This window comes from Amphiura filiformis, chromosome 14 (genome assembly GCF_039555335.1).
Source record: "Amphiura filiformis chromosome 14, Afil_fr2py, whole genome shotgun sequence".
Classification (NCBI taxonomy): domain Eukaryota; kingdom Metazoa; phylum Echinodermata; class Ophiuroidea; order Amphilepidida; family Amphiuridae; genus Amphiura; species Amphiura filiformis.
The window spans coordinates 50320962-50343004 of record NC_092641.1 but is presented as its reverse complement, the minus strand read 5'-3'; the positions used below and the strand labels follow the sequence as shown (position 1 = coordinate 50343004).

Here is a 22043-nt window from a genome sequence, read left to right as displayed (position 1 = left end):
GATGATAATGGTGAATTCTATGTTAACAAAGGTACTGAGTAGAGCATGCGATAGGTAGGGGAGTAAGGGATGCTCTTGGAATACCTGCTCACGGTGGTACCTAGATAATGATAAAATACTGCATTGATGATAATGGTGAATTCTATGTTAACAAAGGTACTGAGTAGAGCATGCGATAGGTAGGGGAGTAAGGGATGCTCTTGGAATACCTGCTCACGGTGGTACCTAGATAATGATAAAATACTGCATTGATGATAATGGTGAATTCTATGTTAACAAAGGTACTGAGTAGAGCATGCGATAGGTAGGGGAGTAAGGGATGCTCTTGGAATACCTGCTCACGGTGGTACCTAGATAATGATAAAATACTGCATTGATGATAATGGTGAATTCTATGTTAACAAAGGTACTGAGTAGAGCATGCGATAGGTAGGGGAGTAAGGGATGCTCTTGGAATACCTGCTCACGGTGGTACCTAGATAATGATAAAATACTGCATTGATGATAATGGCGAATTGGTAACTGCTTTGAGAACATCATCCGGTGGAATGGATGTAAACAATGCGCTAACATGGTAAGATGTTATGACACGCCTGGGATCCCACCGTGAAACTACTTCCTCGCCGATTACCATCATGTGACCAAACCATCAGCCAAGTCTCTGCTTAGTCTGATGAAGCCCCGATGAACGGGTCGCATAGCGTTACTGAAAAAATCGTTGGTGAGTCCAGTATTTGATTCATATTTTTGTCTATTTTATACTACTGGATGACTCAAAACATTCATAATCTTATAAGGCATAAACTTATTGCGGTATTACCGTAACCACTCGGGTATAAGCCCACCCCCTAGATGGGCAATTTCACTTCAAAAATGGGGGTGGGCTTATAACCGGGGAAGGGCTAGTACTCAAACTTAAAAATAAGAACAATCATCCTCATTTGTATATGCCTCATCAACCAGTAATTTTCATCATTCATATGTCAATTTTTTAAATTATAAACATGGAATGTTAATCTAATTTCAACTGATATTTTTTATATTTGTTCTTAAATGTGACAGAAAAGCATTGATTTGATTTAAGAACTTAGTCAAAATTACAACTGGGCTTATACTCGAGTGCACCTTTGCTCCCAGAATGTTTTGAAAAATAGGGGGTGGGCTTATAGCCGAAGGTGGGCTTATACCCGAGTGGTTACGGTAATTTTTTTGTGATTTGAACAGTTTTGTGGTTTCATATTTGCGATTACAAACAGCTACACATTAAACCCTATGGGTAGAAAATATTTTTGCAGGCTTTTAATTTGGCGGTTCTGAAATTAATCGCGAAAAGCTCATAAATAAAACCTTGCAAAAATTTCCCGCTAAAAAATGCCTCCTATGGTCTTCATGAACCAGATCGTGTCACAAATACAATTGTTATAATGTTAAAAACTTACGTTGGAATAATCGATCGCCCCATTGGCTGGTCTTTCCTCGGCATAATCCCTTCTAAAACCTCCGCCAATTTTGCCCTCAAATGAGGGTTATTCATTCTCTGTTTGCTTCCCATAAACACAATAATAAACGTCATCACGTGAGTTAACGTCTCTCGGCCATCCTCAAAGCTCTGCTCCGCGAACCGTCTCAGAAACTGCAGGTACTCTGTCAGATTCTCCGCTAGGAATTCTGGGATGGACACAAGGCATTGTGGGACATCTTCTGGGAGTGGAAGTGTTGGTGTGACGAGTTTCTCACGATTGTCTGTGGTGGCGTATTGCACTAATAGTCTTGTGGTTGCTATGTGTAAATTCCAACTGTGTTCTATAAGTTGTGGCTCTAGAAGACTAGCTTTGTACGACAGGAAAGTACCCATTGCTGAAAAATAATGATTTGAATTTAAATTAAACAAATGCATTAATTTGGTGGACTGAGCTTTCAATCCTAGCATAGAATGCTATTCCACTTGAAATCTAAAATTACCCATTTTTCATAGCCTACAACATCATGAACTTGTGGAATACTTACTGGTGGGACACACACGCTGCTTCCAAATGTGCATGTGTCCGAGAATTAATTGTTTCTTGAATCCATAACAGCTGCCTAATGTTGTTGCTGGGCAGGAAAAACTTTTGTAAATTATCACTGTTACTCATTTGGCAAAATAAGGAGCAGTACAAAATTACAATTCTGAAGGTACTGTCATTTTGCAGGGAACACAAAAACTGCTTAACTGTTTAAAGATATTGTTTTTTGTTAGCTAAGTGTGTTATTATACTAATGTCCTTTGCAAAATGAAAAACTGTTAGATTTGATATTTTACACTGTTCCCTGTTTTGCCAAATGAGTAACAGTGAAAATTTACATCAGAAGTTTTTCCTGCCCAATGATGATGTGTTAATTCCATTTGAAATGCAGACTCCCTAAGTGGATGAAAATATAAAAAATCTTCCACAGGAAGGTTATGAATTATAAATGGGATATCCCATTTTTACCTTTCTCCATCTGTTCCAATAATCTTTCTACTACTGGATTTGAATTGCCTCCCATCATTCTTTTGTGCTTCCTGAAAGACTTCCTGTATCTGATGGAGGTCCCTATTAAGGCGGTTGAAACGTTCCAGTATGCAATGAAAGCCTAGGTGAAGGCATCGATGTGTGATGAAGAAGATCTCTGTAGGGAACTTGTAAGGAGTCTTGGTAGGAATGGAAGGAGCATCTTCTAAGGTGACTAGGCAGGTTTCTTCAGGCAACCCTAGGGAGAAAAAAGGGGGAAACAAATAGATTAAGGGTGCATAAATTATGTTCTTGCCAGAAGGGCAGTTCTCAGGCTTTCGTGCTTGGTAAAAAGTGTGAAAACGAGTACAGTTTGTCCTCTCTAAAGTACAAAGTGACAACGCGAGCGTATACAACGCGTTAACAGTCTGTAGTGCTGCGACTCTGCTTCAGGTATGCGTGCCTTCAAAGTCTGCACAATGTGTACGCCCGCATCTCTAAGCTTCTGTACTTTAAGTACTTCAGAGTTGACTGACTGTAGATTAGTAAATGCATAAAATTATGTCCTCAAGAATATGCAAAGAAATAAATCCAAAGAATATGCAAATGAAGTCATTAATATTCATAAATGTACAAATAACATGACACAAACTATACAACACAAGAGGTGATCATTATTGTATCATCCTACCTAAGTGAAAAGTTAATTGATTTTTGCATGTAGGCTGCAGAGTGAATGGAATTGCAGGCAAATTATGCAAATAACATGATACAAAACTATACAGCAAATCAAGTCACCATACCTTATCACCCTGTCTAGTTTGAAGTTACAAATAAGCTAATTAATATTCATATAACATGACATAACTGCATTTCTTATCTTATTTATGTATATTTATATTCAGTGCAATTTGATAATTAAGTTTTCATGCATAACGCTGAAGACGGCGACTTTCGTATTTCCTTCATAAATTTGATCGGACCAGCTGTGACTGTTGTATATTTTAAATCACAATAGCTTTACACTGAATGCATAAATAAGACATATAATGATACACACATAATTCATACATCAATCATTCACACAAGCAACAAGACATTTTAGCCATCAAGTTTGGCTACTATTTCGATCCATGAACATGGTGAATAAAACCTGTGGATTGAAGAAAAATTATGGGCATCACTGTGAGCAAATCACATATTACTGCCTTAAACCTAAAGCCATGATTTCTCCGTGTTACAAAATTAAAAATCTGTGTTACAAATTGGAGCATTTCCGTGATTTTCCGTGTTCCACTATAAAGCACTGAAAAGTTAAAACAAACATGTTTTAAAAGTGTATCTTGTCTTACCTTTTACTGTAGTATGACCAGAACCTTGCATCGTAAGCCTAAAACTAATGCTAGAATGGATTGTTTAATGGTTGATTACTGCTAAATAATCATTTTTCTTTGTTTGATTTTGCAAATCAACATAGAGGTTAGACAATTTACACAGTTTTTCACTATTTTGTGGCATTTTCAAATTTCCGTGAGCAAACCCGAATTCCGTGAATTTTTCCATTTTTCCGTATCACAGAGAAATCGTGGCTTTACTTAAAAACCCAATCATTACCTTTAAGATGTACACCCTTCTCAGCCATATGAGCTTCACTTGGATCTGTGCCAAGTTGAACCCTACAGTAACTCAGATCTACTGTCAGTATACTGTCATTCTCTGGCTTTGTGAACGGGCTGCAGAACCGTAGCAACACACAGCCCAAGTTGAGGAAGAAACTATCAGAAGAGTACGTCTGGTTGAAATTGGGTAACTGTCTGGCCCAGAGTTTACCACGACCTAGACGAGAAAAATGACAAAATGTATCAAGGCAGAATAATGTTAGTGTGCATCTATATGAACCAGCACACAAGGTCAAAAGTGTACATGGACTAATTTTTCTTTTAGCTATGGTCTATTCTAATTCAGTTGGTGCGTCTTGTCAAGAATACACACAATTTGATTAGTTTTCACCTATCCATTATGACACGATAGTGGATAGTCATATAAGACAGTGAGCGCGCCGACACGCAATGGCGGCACGCTTGTAGATCCTCAATGATCGCGCAATAATGCGTTCGCATAATACACCGTGCCCGAATTAAGAACGCAATTTGGCGGCTTTGATGTTCGTACCGGTTTCATTCATTTAAAACAACGGGGATGTACTCACAAAAGTAATGTGATTTTTTCTGGAAAAAAGCACTTTTACTTATAGAAATTATACTTCAAACTGAATTAGAATGAGAATAAAAGATAGGATTATGTCTTTTGTCTATCCAATATCGTGTCATAATGGATGGTCTGGTCAATATTTTTATCGTAGTGCGCCGGCATCCACTACTCAAAATATTGGCCAGCCCATCCACTATGACACGATATTGATAGGCAAAAGACAAAATCCTATCTTTTATTCTCTAACTGAGGGCGTACATGAATATGGATGTAAATATGTATGCAAATTGCATGGAGGAGCAGCCAAGACTGACTTAATTTTGATGTCATCATTGGTTTAGCATTTCAACACGAAATGTGCATAAATAATTATAAATATGTATGTTTTCATTCTAAAACCATTGAAATCAGCAAGTCCACTCCACTCTAAGACCTGTGTTTGAAAGTTTTGTACGAATAGTAAGAATATATGAAGAGTGAATGCACAATTGAAGCCCTTTTGTGGACTTTTTTTACTGTGGCTATTATGGATATCATTGCTTAAAATAAAAGCTAATTTATTTTGCTTTTGAGATGTAAACAATTTCAGCGTCTGGCGCAGCTCACATGGACTTTACATGCCATTAATTTGGACCCTTTCCGACAAAAATATAGCTAATTTAACCAAAGTCAACATGGGGTCATCAGGTAAAATATTTTCCTAACATACAATATGTATTGAACATCTCAGCTACTTGGTTTTCCACAATATGATACTATGGAAAGAAACGACCAAATGTTTGTCATTTTGTAGTGTTGGACCTATTACCTGTTACACAGTGTTGCCTAGATTTTCCCAAGGGACGGAGGGAGAGGTGGACAAGGGTGCAAGGGGGGTAGGCAAGAGGTCCTATACAGGCAGGGGCATACCCCCAGGGAAGATATGACCTTAATCGTCCACACACAGGGGTGTAGATTTCAGCCCCATTTAAAATTCACACTCACTGTGTAGAAGATTAAAGGAATGTCTTCCACAGGGGTGTATGGATTTCAACTGGAATAGCCCTTTGCTACTGCTTCCTTGTATACCTTCAAGTAAAATCAAATTTTGAGATTTTCTCAAAAACTGTTCATTTTTGCAGGAATCTGTCATGCTTGTTGGATTCCTTGCATCATTTCCTTTCTGAAAATCTATATTATATACTTCTCATCATTACATTTAGAGATACAATAAAAAACAATATCTAAATTACTGACTCGAAAAAGATTGACACAACAATAATGTTGGCAAGAACGTTTCAATTGAAATGCAAATCACGCACCTGGACCGGAAATCATTTGACAACCTGGTGTTAATATTCTATCTTATTGCAGACTTCATTTTCATTATCATTATTTTTACCTCATAATCTTATTATTTTGTCTTCATTTTGATTTTTCTCAAGAAAAAACATGTTTTCTGTGTTTTCCGGTTTTTTTTCTTGAATTCCATGGATTTTTCTGTTTTTCTGAGACACAGAGAACTTGCCACTTACCAATAAAGGTATTCAACCTCTGACCTCTGACATACCTGTATTACTCTGTAAACAATTGCCAAGCCATGTTAGCATCTTATTACGTATGTCCGGAGATGCTTTGAAGATATTCTTGAATATTCTATACATCCACTCGTTCAGCTTGGCAATAGGCTGAAAAGAAAAGCAAAATAAATGTAATTGTAATGTCCCTTTCATTGCAGTGATAAATGAGTAATTCTCAACTTCGTCAGATAATTACTTTCATGAGGTCTATAATGAGCCCCGGGGGTCACTCGAATATAAAAGTGCTACCCATTCTCGTCAATCAACCCTCAAAAATGACATAAAACATGGATGTTGCTGTATTTTCAATATCCAACCCTTTTATGCTGTTTTTATTAACAAGCATGCATAGCACTTTTAGTAAGTGACCTCCCTGGATAATAAGCAATGTATTTGGAAAAAAAAAAAAAAAAAGCGCAGTGATTTATAGTGCGCCACGCACAGGCACAACGCCTAGACGTTGATCCACAAGCCTCAGCACACTTTACAGGTTGTCGCTGACCACTATGGCCCCACATCATTCCATAAACCATTAAACAACAAATCAGGGACTTTGCTGCTGCAAGAGCGCACACCCTAGACATTCCACAAATAACCATCGCAACCAGGATCAGCTCCCGAGTTTCGTACGGGTTACAACGAGACAAATTAGCAGTGAGTTCCTTGTCCAGGAGAATTTCAAGCTAACTCAATTTTTCCACGAGAGCGTGTACTAGGCACCGCCAGGGTTCAAACCCGCAACCTCTCGCACCATAGTCGAACGCCTTAACGATTGAGCTAACTTGACACTGACAGTGGGGAGACAAGCTTCAAGGCTTCCTGAATATGTGATGCGATCAAGCAAAATCAGTCGGAACTCGGAAATATTGATTTTGAGATATAGCCAATCAAATGAAATATTTCTTTTTGTTTTCTATTGTTTTGGTAACTCTTTAATTGCTCATATCTTTGGAATTGGTTGTTCAATTTCAATGGGGTTTTCTGCTAAATCCAGTTTGGTAAACGTTTGTTATTCTCCTATAAGAAACTGAAAATTTAATATTTGCGAGTTCCGACTGATTTTGCTTGATCGCATCACATATGTCAATATTTCCAACACTCAGTTCAAATGACCAATCATTATGAAACCAAAAAACTGAAAATCAGACCGATATCTGAAATAAACACTAAAATAGAGTCCGAAGTTTTCCGTTTTACGGAAAACGGAAGAAATTCACGGAATCGGAGGTACAACACGGAAAATGACATTTTTGTATGATATGACAAAAATTGTTAAAAGATAAGAGAAATAAATGTTAAAAACAATCATGAGTTGTGTATGTCAATTTTATGATAAAAATACTGTTTAATAATACCGAAATAAAGGTACATTACCGAGGCATGAACCCCCATATCCCTCCAAACATCGTAATAGTCGGCCTATCGTGAGAATATTCCAATCAGAGCATATATTGATTGCAATATTGAATACTTTATTGTGATATTAATATCATTGTTTATACATTTTAAGCTTTATATTCATGACACAGATTTACAAATTTTACAACACGGATCACAACACGGAAAATGGATTTTAGAAAACGGTAAACTTCGGACTCTACACTAAAAGTTCACACCAAAGTGAGTTCACACAATAGCAAAGCAGCTCTGAAAAAACCCACTGAAATATTTCAGGTAGACTCATTAACAATCATTGTCCAACCACAATGAAAAATGAACTGGGCAGAACACTTTTCCAAAAATCATTGGCCACTCACTGAAATGGATTTAATCACACTGAAATGAGCTGGCATAATTCTATTGCTATGGAAATTACTGTAGACGAAATAGACAAACAAACCCCATACTCATTCCTTTCCAAAAAGAAATTAATTACTTCAAATTTCAGTTTCAACTTTCATCCACAGTGAGTGCTCCATAAAATATTACGACTGAGCTATGTTTTACCTGATACTAATATATACCTGGTATATTAGTCTCAGGTTTTCCTGAGATTAATATATTATATACCTGGTATATTAGTCTCAGCTTTTCCTGAGACTAGTATATACCTGGTATATACCTGGTATATTAGTCTCAGGTTTTCCTGATACTAGTATATACCTGGTAAATTAGTCTCAGGTTTTCCTGCGACTAATATATACCTGGTATATTAGTCTCAGGTTTTCCTGCGACTAATATATACCTGGTATATTAGTCTCAGGTTTTCCTGATACTAGTATATACCTGGTAAATTAGTCTCAGGTTTTCCTGCGACTAATATATACCTGGTATATTAGTCTCAGGTTTTCCTGCGACTAATGTATACCTGGTATATTAGTCTCAGGTTTTCCTGAGACTAATATATACCTGGTATATTAGTCTCAGGTTTTCCTGAGACTAATATATACCTGGTAAATTAGTCTCAGGTTTTCCTGCGACTAATATATAGCTGGTATATTAGTCTCAGGTTTTCCTGAGATTAATATATACCTGGTATATTAGTCTCAGGTTTTCCTGAGATTAATATATACCTGGTATATTAGTCTCAGGTTTTCCTGCGACTAATATATACCTGGTATATTAGTCTCAGGTTTTCCTGAGACTAGTATATACCTGGTAAATTAGTCTCAGGTTTTCCTGAGACTAATATATACCTGGTATATTAGTCTCAGGTTTCACTTTCATATTTTTTCCTTCTGAAATCAAGTGTTACCATGATATTGTAACATATCCTTGACGGTTTCCGCATGCTGAATTTGAATCAATACTTGTTTCCTATATAATGCACCATCAATGACGTCACATGACCAACAAAGCTATAAGGAAATCATTGGGTGGAAATAACACAAACTATAGTTAGTACTTCTAATCAATTGACCGGAACCAGTAGTAACCTGTTCCAGCAAAAAATACCTCAAGTCAGCATGGCATGTTTTGAGATTACGCTTACAAAATATAAAGAAAAACATTGAAAATATATATTGGCTAAATTGATAATTACTTCAAAACCAAACCTTCAATTTTCAAACGCAAGATGTCATTAAAAAGCTATTTTTCTCTTTCTACAAATCGGTAAATTTCACTTCTTCGAAAAATTTACTTTAGGTATATTTCACTGGAATGGGTCATATTCTGAATTGGAACTTATATAAACACATATGAACCAGGATACAAATGTATGTGAGTGGAACTTCCTCAACTTCCTTGTTTCTCATAGCTAAATTTGTGCTCAGCTTTTTGTATTGTTTTTACAGACTAAGTCGGAATCACAACAACTTTCAGAACTTATAAGTTATTACTACCAAAAGGTTTGAATTAAACTGTTTCTTGCTATATAGATAAATGGCCGTAGCATCATCATGAAGGAGAGAATCTCTTTCTACTTCAGCCTCTTATTTTTAGGAATTACTAGTCTGCATGTGGGTCAAAGTGCAGATATCAGTGCAAACCTGATTTGTTCTATGGACACTGATTCATTTAGTGCAAATGCTCAAATTTCTGAAATCGGTGAGACATTATCGCTGGATACTTCCTCGTTATGTGGTGCATGTGTGCTAAAACTGAATACTACAAGCCAACATGGAATTCACTTGGATATCAAGTCACTTACAAACTGGAATCAATCTCATCAATTCTACATCCCATATGCTAGAGGAAAAATCGTAAGTTTCACAGGAACCACTTCCCCATGTAGCGCAAAGTTTCCGACAAACAAGCTTGAAATCCATTTCAAGATGGACGCAAACCTTGTGATTCGAACAAAGCTTTTAACCTCCGAGGACAAATGCTCTGACATCAACACCGCTGCATGTAATATTACCACGGATTGCGATGGGTTACTTATTTCAGACAACACATGGGAAGTGATATACCAACGGCGAAATGCAACGTTTGAAACCGAATACTTTCATGTTGATATTATAGAGCACATTGGAGCTATTGATGTCAAAGGTGAGTTACCTCTATGTCCAACTGACTGTGTATGTAGCCTTCACTACCAGCAATTTGCACAACAATGTGAAGAAAAAATGATTTGGACACTGTTGCTGTATCCATACTTTGTGCCTCAACCTCCTCTTGAACAACCCATCAAAACTTTTGATGCATCAAACCGCAACTTGAAAGCATAGGCGTAAGATCATTTGAGATTTGAGATATATAAATCGACTTACGTTGAACAAGAATCTACTAACACATATTGCATCTGGAACGTTTGGCTGGTATGAGTTAAATATCCTACAATTAGCCGACAACAGGATAACTGAATTGCAATCAGATCTTTTCTATGGCCTACCTTTTTTAGCAGTTGTAGATCTCCATGGCAACCAACTTACTAGTCTGCATCCAAATCTATTCAGACATCAGCGCAATTTACTTTTTGGTTTGGATTTAAGCCGCAATAATATTGTTGAACTGGCTCCTGGTACTTTTAAGCTTCTTAGCAGATTACATGCTCTCGTTCTGGACAAAAATAACATCACTAGTCTTCAGCCTGGATTGTTCCAGGATTTGAAACGACTCGATTGGCTGTTTCTAGATGATAACAACATCACTACACTTTTACCAGACACATTTAAAGGACCCAAGTCATTAGCAAGAATACATCTTGGCGGTAACAGACTAACAACAATTGATCCTGATATGTTCAAAGGATCCCAGAAAGTGTTAGAACTTATGCTTTCAAGAAATGAAATCACTTCTCTGTCACCGGACGCATTTCTGCATACACCAAATCTGCTGCAGTTGTCTTTGGACGATAATCACATCAAAGAGATAGATCTCCAACCCTTTACCAGACTACAAAGATTGTTGGCGTTGAACATATCTGGGAATCACATTGGATCTCTTCGCTATGGTTTACAGAAATCAATTCATGTGGGTTCAAGTAATAATACTCTCTACAATGACACAAGTATATTTCCCAAACTGCAACTTTTGCAAGTAAATGACAATAATGTTAAAAGGATTGATGAAAATATTTTTCTAGAAATGCCAATAATACAAGCTATAGATTTAAGGGGAAATCCATTAACAAGAGTAGATAAGAGTACATTTAAGCCACTTGATAGAAATGATACATATGTATTAGTAGATGAACCAGCTACATGTTGTTTTATAAATGCAGAAACAGCCCAATGTAGAGCCAAAAACACAAGAGAGCCGTATCTGACGTGTCTGCGTCTTCTGCCTTTTCCTTCTGTCAGAGCTTTCATGTGGATTTTCGGATTGTTTGCATTTGTTGGAAATGTGTCTGTGTTACTATGGCGATGCATTAAACATGGCAGAGAAAACATCATTCAAGTCCTCTTAATTGAGAACCTTGCTGCTTCCGATTTGTTAATGGGCGTGTACATGTTGATCATCGCATCTGCGGATGCTTACTATCGACAGTATTTTCCAACAGAATCTGACAACTGGAGAAATGGACCCATCTGCAAGTTGGCAGGGATACTCTCTGTGCTGTCCAGTGAAGCTTCCGTATTCTTCATCACTCTCATTAGCATTGATAGATTCTTAGCCATCAAGTATCCCAGTGGGAAACAAACACTCACCAAGAAGTCGGCCATGATATCATTAATCTGTCTTTGGTGTCTTGCCATATTTCTCAGCATCATTCCAACCAGTTTAAGTGGTGTGAATCCAAACTTCTATGACGTCTCCGAGGTTTGCATTGGTTTGCCATTTGTCCGAGCTCCTGTATTTCTCGGCAAAACTGTTGTCGCCGCAGAATTTGATTTTGACTATAGTATAGATTTCTCTATGGGCAGAGATGGAATGCTGGAGGAATACTACATCTATCCTGAAACTGGAGATGAACCAAGCCTCTATTTCTCTATAGTTCTCTTCTTAGGCATAAATCTCGTATGTTTCCTTATCATAGCTATCAGCTATATTTATATCTTTATCCTCTACAAGCAAGCAACAGGAAGAACAGGCACGTCTCGGACAGACAGAGAGATAACCTTGGCGATCAGAATGGGAGCTATCGTTCTAACGGACTTCATGTGCTGGGTACCGATCGTGGTGATCGGGATCTTGGTCCAGTCTGCCACCGTGACTATATCCCCCGTGGTTTATGTCTATATTGTGGTGTTTATTCTACCTATTAATGCAGCAGTCAATCCATATATTTACACCATAGCAATTATAATATCTGATTATAGAGCTAGGCCTAAAGCTAAGAAAGATAAGGAGTTGGGTATGAGAAAGAAGCAAACTTATGACAGTGGTTCATTAAATACAGCAGCGACACTAAGTACAACATTGTTATCCCATCAGCTAAACAGTTCATCTGAGGCACAATCGGAGCACCACTGTTCCGAAGTAAATGAAGCGACTAAACAAGCTCCTGACACATAGTTACATCTTCATTAAAGACAGAATTAAAAAATTAAAATTAGTTTGCATCTGACATCATCTGTCTTGAACAAGGTTTGTTAACAAGTGTCACGATGATGACTTGCTGAACAAGGCGGTAAAATAGGACGCCCTATCATTAATTCTGCACCTTCAAATATACAAACCATCTCAATAGGTCTTTATATAGTAGGAAACTTTCTTTCCCAAAGGCACCATATATCAACACTGCCTAGAAAAGTTGCTTTTTACCTTGTAAAAGTACATAATTTTTCGCCATTTTCTGCTATTCCTTTACTCCAATCAGCACCAGATGAATTGACCTTCCTTTTACATGCTCTTAACTAATCAAGGGTTGTAGGGAGTTTGACTGACACTGACATCAGATGCAAACTAGTCTTTTTAATTCTGTTTTCAATAATAGTGCTTGAGTTTTGACTTTTTTCTTAGACAAACTATTTGCCAATAGTTTGTCAGGTAGATCTTTGGATACAATATGATTCAATGTGATGCAATGAATTATGTGCTGTGATTTAACACACAAAAGTGTATTTAAATCATGCCGTACGTAAAATGTATCCCGCTCCCAGGCTTTCATGGTTTATTGGGATTTTTTTTATAATTAACATATATTTGCAAAATGACATCAAGTGACCCCTAAATGACCTTTTACTCACACCTGTTCATATCATACAGGTCAATGTACCCCAAGGGCCATTGAAATCCATCAAAGCATGTGGCAGAAATCAACAAAAGAAGCTAACGGGTTAACATTTTTTTGCAAAAGGTTAACATATTCTGCACATACCGTATTTCCTCAAATAGTCGCCCCCCCCCCCCTATAGACTTCTCCGTAGTCCACTTGCCAATTGTGCACTACTCTGGCTATTACATTTAAGCTTAAAACTCTGATTTAATTAATGAGTGCACAATTGATAGATTTTCACAACTGATCTTTTCAGTCACCTTACGCCCTCTGTTTGTTAGCTTCCCAAGTGGACTACTGACTTTGCCTTGAGAGTTAGGCCAATTTCTGGCCTAACTAAAATTGGTGATGATGTAATGCATCTTTAAAAATGAATCTGCCTTGTGATTGGTCGCCCAGATCTCGTTATTGTTTAAATCCTCCCGACGCGTACTGGTACCATTATAACTATACATGGTACACAGCTATCTAGGGAATGCGGCGCTTTTGTGCTGGTGGATGAACGTATGCGTCTAGCGCGTATTGTACCACTCTTTGCTTAGTCTTGTGGTTAGATTTTATTGATAAACAAGTATGATTGACAGTGTGTGAGTCCCGGGGTAAAGTTCTGCTTAAAAGTGAAAGTCCATAGTCGGTTTTTCGGATAATAAACTGGCAGATTCTAAAATTAGAATTGTTCAGTATTGAAGTGTCATTATAATTATGCCATTATGATATGTTGCATTCAATAATATAAGCCTCACGTAGGGCCTATACTTTACTTTTACTGTCACAAATATAATTATATAGCCTAAACTTTTTCATAACCATTTTATACTAGTATTTTGATGTAGGCCTACTAAATATCAGTATAATTTCGAGTTCAACTGAATGCGTTCATCATGATTAATAACATTTTTATTTATCAAAAATCGACTATGGCATAGTCTACCCCCCCAAATAAATGCCCCCACCACTTTTTTCAACCAAGATGTTTAAAAATGCCGATATTTCCATGCTATCTTGTGTAGTAAGCTTACCAAGTTGCTCACATGGTCGATAATAGCAGCAATAATTGATGAAAATCTGCATCGGAAACCTGGATGTGAACCAAAAGTCGGTGTTTCTAGTTCATAGTTCGTCATTTAAGTGCGACTTTTAAAGCTTACCTAATGATTTTAACGGGAATTGTTGTGCTAAAAATGACCTCTAATAAACGCCCCCGCGGGGGCGTTTATTCGAGGAAATACGGTATATCACTTTACAGCCCCCTTTCTAAATGACTTCTTGACTGTCTGGCTGTACTAATTATGAAATGTATCCAGGTTGTATAGGCAGAGAACACTTCCATGTAAAGTGTGCAATTAGCAGTATGTAACATGTTAAAAACATAATCAGTGAAATTATGGGCCCATTTGTGGTACATTTGGTATGTTAATGATATATCTTGCTTGTCAAGCTTTACTGTTATTGACTAATTTGAATGTAAAGCTGTTGTCACACCATTCGACTTTGCATTTGACTTTGCATTTGACTTTCATTTTGACAGAAATCAGATGAACTTGAATAAACTGAAGCTTTTCAAGTCACACACACACAACTTTTATGCACAACTCTTTTGACCTATAGTTGACATACTTGACTGTGTGATTCTGTTAAGGGACACTCTTTCCTTTTCTCTTTTCAAAATTGCAAACAAATTGGGAAATTATTAAATTCCAAGATTAAACTAGTCATATTACATGTTATTGAAACACAAATGTAATTGTTTTAGAAAATCATGGGATATAATTCCATTTCATCATCTGTATGAGTGTGTTGAGAAATGTAATATTGAGTATTAATTTGGTCTCTCTAGACCTAAAATACCCCTCTGTCTTTATGCTACTTTATATCCACTCCATATTATCTCCTCTTCCCTATAAAAATCTATAAAATCTGAAGTTCTTTTCATCATTTTGGAGCATTATGCCTGTGATAAAAAGTGTTTATGTTAGTTGAAGACCAGTTTACAAATAACAGAAATTTGCAATTCCATGCAGTCCCTGCCAACATTCCATATTTCCCCACAGGCTGTGGTATTCTGGTATCTGATTGGGCAGTTAATAGAAAAGTCAAACAACTTTTGGCTCAGAATAGGACAGTGCTCTATTCTGGCACAACTTTTGGATTCCCAGATGGGAATAAAAGTCGAAGAAAAAATACCAGTCACACGCACCATTTTGCTTCCAACTTGAGGTTTTGCAAGGGGCTATCATTTATCATTCTAACTCTCAATGGGTTAAAAGCTCAAGTTGGCTCTGAAAGTCGAATCGTCTGACATATGCTCAATATATACATGTATGTACTTCATTAAAATTTTGATATATTTAATATTTTAAACCCATGAGAACTTCCTGTCTATTCGTCAAAAAGAAGTTTTCATTATCAATTGGACCAATCAGCAACATTTATTGTTACAACAATTTCAACGCAAAAAAATTGGGATGAATTATATATTATTTGCAAAACTCCATTCTGATTGGTGATTAAAATGATGATATCATGTAATTGACCAATCAGAGGCTATGTTAGATCGGCAGGTGGTGCTCTGGGGGTTAAGACTACTGATATGTAATGCATTTAGGTTCTATCTGTAATAAATAAATATTTATTAGAGTCAGGATGGATCGTAACATATGCCTCAAATGACTTATATTTATTGTCAAATCAGTGCAGAGCTGGTAGATGTATTAGGCAAATAATCCATCCAATTTTATCATCGTTATTGTGTTCTCAGAATCTTATGTTTTACTGACAGATAAAAATAAATATTGATAATTAATATTGACAGCCTCAGTCATAATGGCTCATTGAATAAGGAAAAATACTCTTTTGAAAGTTCTATTCAAATCTCAGAAAATGCAGTAGGCCTGACCTATTTGTTTCTGGATGCTTTGTGAGAGTTGAATGGACTAAGGTGTAACTTTCAAAACTGCATCTTGTCTTACATAATGAGCCTTTGTGACCGAACGCAACGAAAGAGTACCTCACCCTAATCCACTTAAAATGAACCACTGTTACCATTTCTGATAGCAACTCATTATCTGCCACAGAAATTATTGGGTCAACTGAAATGCAAACTTCTTTCAAAAATGTGTGTGTACTACCAAGCGTCCAGTGCACACCGACATCGCCCGGTTAATAATTACATTATACAACCAGAGACACTGAAATGAATACACGGGATCGATACACGTAAATGTGCTATGCACGATTGATATTCAGACGATAAATCTTTGGATACCGTGTAGAAAATGATGAATATCTCCCGTAAATGATTTCGTATAAAGAAACCAGATCTGGTTCCTTGCACTTGAACATATATGTTCAACGGATATTATCGTCGTTAGCTAGCGTCTTGAGAAACTAGCGTGCGTCTTTCTCGCGTGACCGTACAGAGGTCAGTCACAGGCTAATGTCATTAGCCTTAGTCGGATGTCCTTCAGCCTATTATGCGTTTAAAAACTATTAAACAGGTCGGATCACAATGGCCATGCGTAGCTGTGGATTCAACCTACCATGGCATTTTCTGCCATGAAGATATCGGGGCAATGACACTGTGCAGTGCATATCATTTTCTATGAGGTCAGGTACACACGTGTATGTCCATTGCAAGCGTACTACCCAATGACTAGATTTTCTATGATTCTGATAAGTACATGACTCACTCAGAAGCCGCCACCACCTTAAGGTTGGTCTGAACCCTGGAATTATGGAAACTTTCGGGCATCATAACTTCTAAATTGTTGGTCTAAAGTATACATATTTAGAATGGCAAAGACTTGATAAGTTGAGGTCAAATTTGGGCCAAAATGCCATTTTTGGCCCAAAATCCCCAAAATAACGGTTTTTGGCCCACTTCTTTTTTCGTGCATCCTAACAAAAAAAATTCTTGGGCCAAATTTTTTTTTTATTAATTTTTAAAAACTAGATTAAAATATCTAGGACCCGTTTTTTCATTTTTTTGAATTTTGACCAATTTCACCAAAAATATTTGAAAATATGGGCCAAAATCGGGCTTTTTTATGATTTTTTTGAAAAATCAGTATTTTTTGACCATTTTTGGTGCAAATTTCTCAAAGTTGGTCGAAATTCAAAAAAATGAAAAACCGGTCCTAGATATTTTGATCTAGTTTTTAAAAATTAATAAAAAAAAACATTTTGGCCCACATTTGACCTCACAGATGAACTTATCAAGTCTTTGCCATTCTAAATATGTATACTTTTATATACTTTAGACCAACAATTTAGAAGTTATGAGGCCCTAAAGTTTCCATAATTCCAGGGTTCAGACCAACCTTAAGGGATTTTTTTGTGGGACATGAGAGCACATCAGACATATCGAATTGCATTCTGAATATGAAGAATGTCTTTCTGATATCAAATAATTTTCATTTTTGAAATTCACAATATAATACAAATTTTATGACAAATTATTAAAATTTGATATTTTTCACATTTTTGATATATAACAGTCCTCGAAGTAAATTTTATAAATCTAATGATATATTCTTAAAGTGTATATAGCTGGGAGGAAAAATCGACGATCAATTGAAAATTTTGACCTTTCATATTGAAGATATGGATTTTTTTTCCCAAAAAGACCTAATTTTTTTTGGTGTTTTTGGAAAAAAATCCATATCTTCAATACGAAAGGTCAAAATTTTCAATTGATCGTCGGCATTTCATCCCACCTACATACACTTTAAGTATAAATCATCAGATTTATAAAGTTTACTTTGAGTACTGTTAAATATCAAAAATATCAATTTTTAATGATTTGCCATAAAATGTGTATTACATTGCGAATTTCAAAAAATAAAAATTATTTGATATCAGAAGGACATTCTTCATATTCAGAATTCAATTCGATATGTGTGATGTGCTCTAATGTCCTACAATAAATACTGTCCAAACGTTCGTACCCCACCCCTTAAAATCTAAGGAAAACTTCTGGAGTCACATGGGTCGATTAGAGATTAATAACTTTGCATTGGTTATTTGGAGGGCATTGTGAAAAATCTAAACATTTTGCCTTTGGAACCGAGGAATATTCCGGGGGGCATAGCCCCAAGGGATTTCCGAGGTCCAAAGCAAAATATTTAGATTTTTTACAATGCCTGACATATTACCGATGCAAAGTTATTAACCTCATTCATAACTGTAACTTTGATCTCTTCACTTTACTAAATAACACAAAATTTTGCTCAAAAGTTTGTAAAAAATAGGTGATTTTTACGTCTTCCCTTTCCAAAAATCGATCAGGCTAAAACAAGACGACCAGTAACAAAAGTGCGTATCACAATCTGTGCAAATATGGTAGCGCGGTAGTAATATAAAATATTTACTTTCGAACAATTACACATTTTGCAGTCAATTGTGATATTAATGACCTTGATTTGCATTCATGTTTTCTCAAATAACTAAATGTGATTGGATCGCACGCATCACGTTTATTAATGAGGTTATGAATATCTAATGATTGATCATGTGACTCCACTTCCGCTCACATCCAGGGGTAGCATTAAGGCCCGAAAGTCGGGGGTTGATTTCCCGTGTTTTTCACTCCCGAGCTCGCAGAAAATCCAAATACATGGGGTGAAAATTAAATCTTGGGGGTGAAAAATATTTTGTAGTGTAGTCAGGGGTAGGAGTAAGGTCCAAAAGTAGAGGGTCAGAGTTCACCCCGAGCTTGCACATATTCCCAATATAGAGGGTGAAAAATTAATATTTTTTTAATTTAGGGGTCATTCACCCCCAATCGGGGGTTAACGCTACCCCTGCTCACATCAACCAGCAGTCACAACAGCTGAGGAAGTGAACTGGGATGAGTAAGTTTGCAGATTGTTTGTGTGAATAAGTTTTTAAATTCCAAAACATGACTCACTCACCTGCCACACAAATTGTTGAGTAGTTTTATGTTCAGTTTGTGATTTTCTCGATGGGTTCTGAAAGAATTCCACTTCCCCGTTAGCTTTAGGTAGGCAAGAAAGAGACAAGATGATGCCGACAAGTGTTTTCTCATAACTTTTTGCATCTTTGGGGTTAGATGGTGTGATGTGATTCATAAATACCTGAAAAGAATTGAAAAGAATCCTCAGTCAAGTTCAACCTGCAAATAATTATTAGGCCTTGCCGTTTGAGACGAGCGATTGTTCTTGCTCGCCACCATTCGCACAAACTCAATTTCTAGTGAGCGATTTTCCACTCGCCATAGACACTAAATTAAAATATCACTCACTGCAAATCACTCAAAATAGAATCCAATATCAATTTACATTCAAGTTTCTGCCCTTTCAATGTATTTGATTAATCGTAATAAAGGGTGTCAACAGTGTGCAATTGTTTCATATTGATATGAATGATCTTTCAGACCTAGAAAGTGATTTGACCAATACCTATAATGTAGAGCAAGCCTTGAAATAAGCAGACTGGAACCAGGAGCAATTTGTTTTTGAACATTGCTCCTGGTTCACTGTGATTTTACAAAAACCAGGAGCAATTTCTGAAGAAATGGGAGCAATTTTCAAATAGTAATCCTTTTCTGCATACAATACCAGCACTATTGCATCAAGTGCAAAACTGGAACCAGGAGCAATTTGTTTTTAAAATTGCTCCTGGTTCATGTGAATTTTACAAGGACCAGGAGCAATTGGTGGCTTTACGAGAGCAAATTTGCTCCCCGCGCCCCCTTATTTCAAGGCTTGATGTAGAGTGATTCGACCACTCGCATGGCATCATACTAGTGAGTGATTGACCACTCCCCTTTAAAATCTAGATGGCAAGGCCTGAATTATCACACCTTGATGATGTTAAAGGGGCTCTGATAGATTCCAATGCTCTATTTCGATAAGGCCATCTTAATTAAATCATGTGTCTCAAAGCTGCCACACGTGTTACTAAAATCATGCGCGTAGTCCTCTTTGAAAATCAAGAAATTCATTTTTTTTGTATCTTTTTATTTTTTTTTTAACAAAAAGGCAAAAATAAAAACTCAAAATTCGTATGTGATTTCAAGTTTTCGATTTTTTTCGCAAACTTTGGACACAAAAATAATAAAAGAGAAGAAAAATAGTTTGTAGCAGTGACATTTTTTGTCTGTTATTCCAACATTTGCAACATTGGATATTTTTTGCACAAAATGCTTGTCCGAAATCCTGTACTGACACATAAAAAAATTAAAATTAAAAAAAAAATACAGTAAAAAACACTGCATTCCGCATTAGGTTTTCAATTTCTCACAAGCTTTGAGACAAATGATTTAATTAAGATGGCCTACGATTGAATACTCAGAAAGCCTCAACGTAAGTTGTGGAGGCCAAAAAATACGGTGGGAACAATTAAGTAGGCCAATTTCTAATTAGGGACAGATGTGCACCGCAAAAACATATGGGCATGGCAGCTCTGTGATATACTTTTTATTGGCCTTATTTCTTACTTTTTTTTTTTTTTTTTTTATGAAATGCTAGAGTGAACAATAGCCCATGAGGAGTGACACAGGTCAAGAACTAGGCACTATACAAGACAACTGTATGGGCCAATCAGTGGTTCACAGCAAATTAGGAACAACAAGAGTGAAGGATAACAGCAAAGCATCAGACACGAGAAATAAGATGCTTATGCACTTTGCTCCTACTGCAGTGTGGATGAAGGTCCTGTCAGTAAATATGGTTCTAGAAAGAGGTATTGTGAGAGCCCCGGGTGAGAGCATGGCAAGGCATGGACAAGCTGGAACGGATAGCTAGGTATGGACAAGCTGGAGCAGATAGCTCTTCCGACTACTTATGTGCTACTTGGTGGTGAAAGATAAAAACATTCACTGTATTTATCATCCTGATCATTTACAAGTTTTTTCTATATCACTATGATACAAAAAAACATATAAACAAACAAGCAAACAACCCTACAAACAAACATACCTCAGCCAGATTAGGTCTCTTTGTAAACAGTTCCATAATACCACAGTATGCATAGTTCTGAGGTTCTAATAACGATGGATCCTCACTGATGTCCTTGTATAAAATGTCTAAGATGGGTCTGAAGGCATCAGTCTGAGGTAGGTCAGGGTCTACCAGCAAGGCATCAGCTAGATCAGTGATGAAATTACTTGCCATGTCAAAATCTGCATGATAGAAACAACATCAACAATGAGAACATGTTTAAGGGTAGACTAGGCAGGGTCGTAGCTAGCCACCCGTCTGGCCGTCATTTTAGACGGTCAGTTTGCTCCTAGGACGGGCAAAATTAATGCCTTTGACAGATGCTATAATATAAATTGTATGTTTTGCGAGAGCGCGTAAAATTCGTCATGCCTGGAACCTTTGTGCGTATGCTAGCTTACAAGTTGAATTCAGTATTTTTCAGGTAGCGGCTAAACATTACCGTTTTATTCTGTAGTTTTATTGCTGATATCAACAGAGAAATCATCGAAATTTTTGTAAGGCTGAGTGGCAATGATTAACTGACATTCCTCATAAAATAATCGTGAATTATATACGATCTTTAATTTCTTTTCGTTGTTGAAAGGGATTTAACCATGTTTCACCGCTGTTCATCACCGATTAACAACTCGCGTCCGGTGCGTCTGCGTGGTTTACTTCGCTCGAAGTAAACCAACAGCTCGGGCAGCTAAAGCTGCCCTCGCGAAGTAAACCACTCAGACGACGCGGATGCATCGTTGTTTTTAAAGATCTCAAGCTCTTTAAAATACAGGACATGTACAAGTTTTATCTA

At 36.8% G+C, this 22043-nt stretch overlaps 1 protein-coding gene across 1 annotated transcript in view; it reads right to left on the bottom strand.

Moving 5' to 3' along the window:
* LOC140170243 (ubiquitin conjugation factor E4 A-like) overlaps positions 1 to 22043 on the bottom strand; it is a 64392-nt gene that overhangs the window by 27880 nt on the left and 14469 nt on the right. The window contains 7 exon segments of the mRNA XM_072193576.1: positions 1440 to 1857; positions 2475 to 2536; positions 2538 to 2733; positions 4089 to 4310; positions 6235 to 6352; positions 19202 to 19384; positions 21230 to 21432. Coding sequence (XP_072049677.1) covers positions 1440 to 1857; positions 2475 to 2536; positions 2538 to 2733; positions 4089 to 4310; positions 6235 to 6352; positions 19202 to 19384; positions 21230 to 21432 — 1402 coding nt within the window.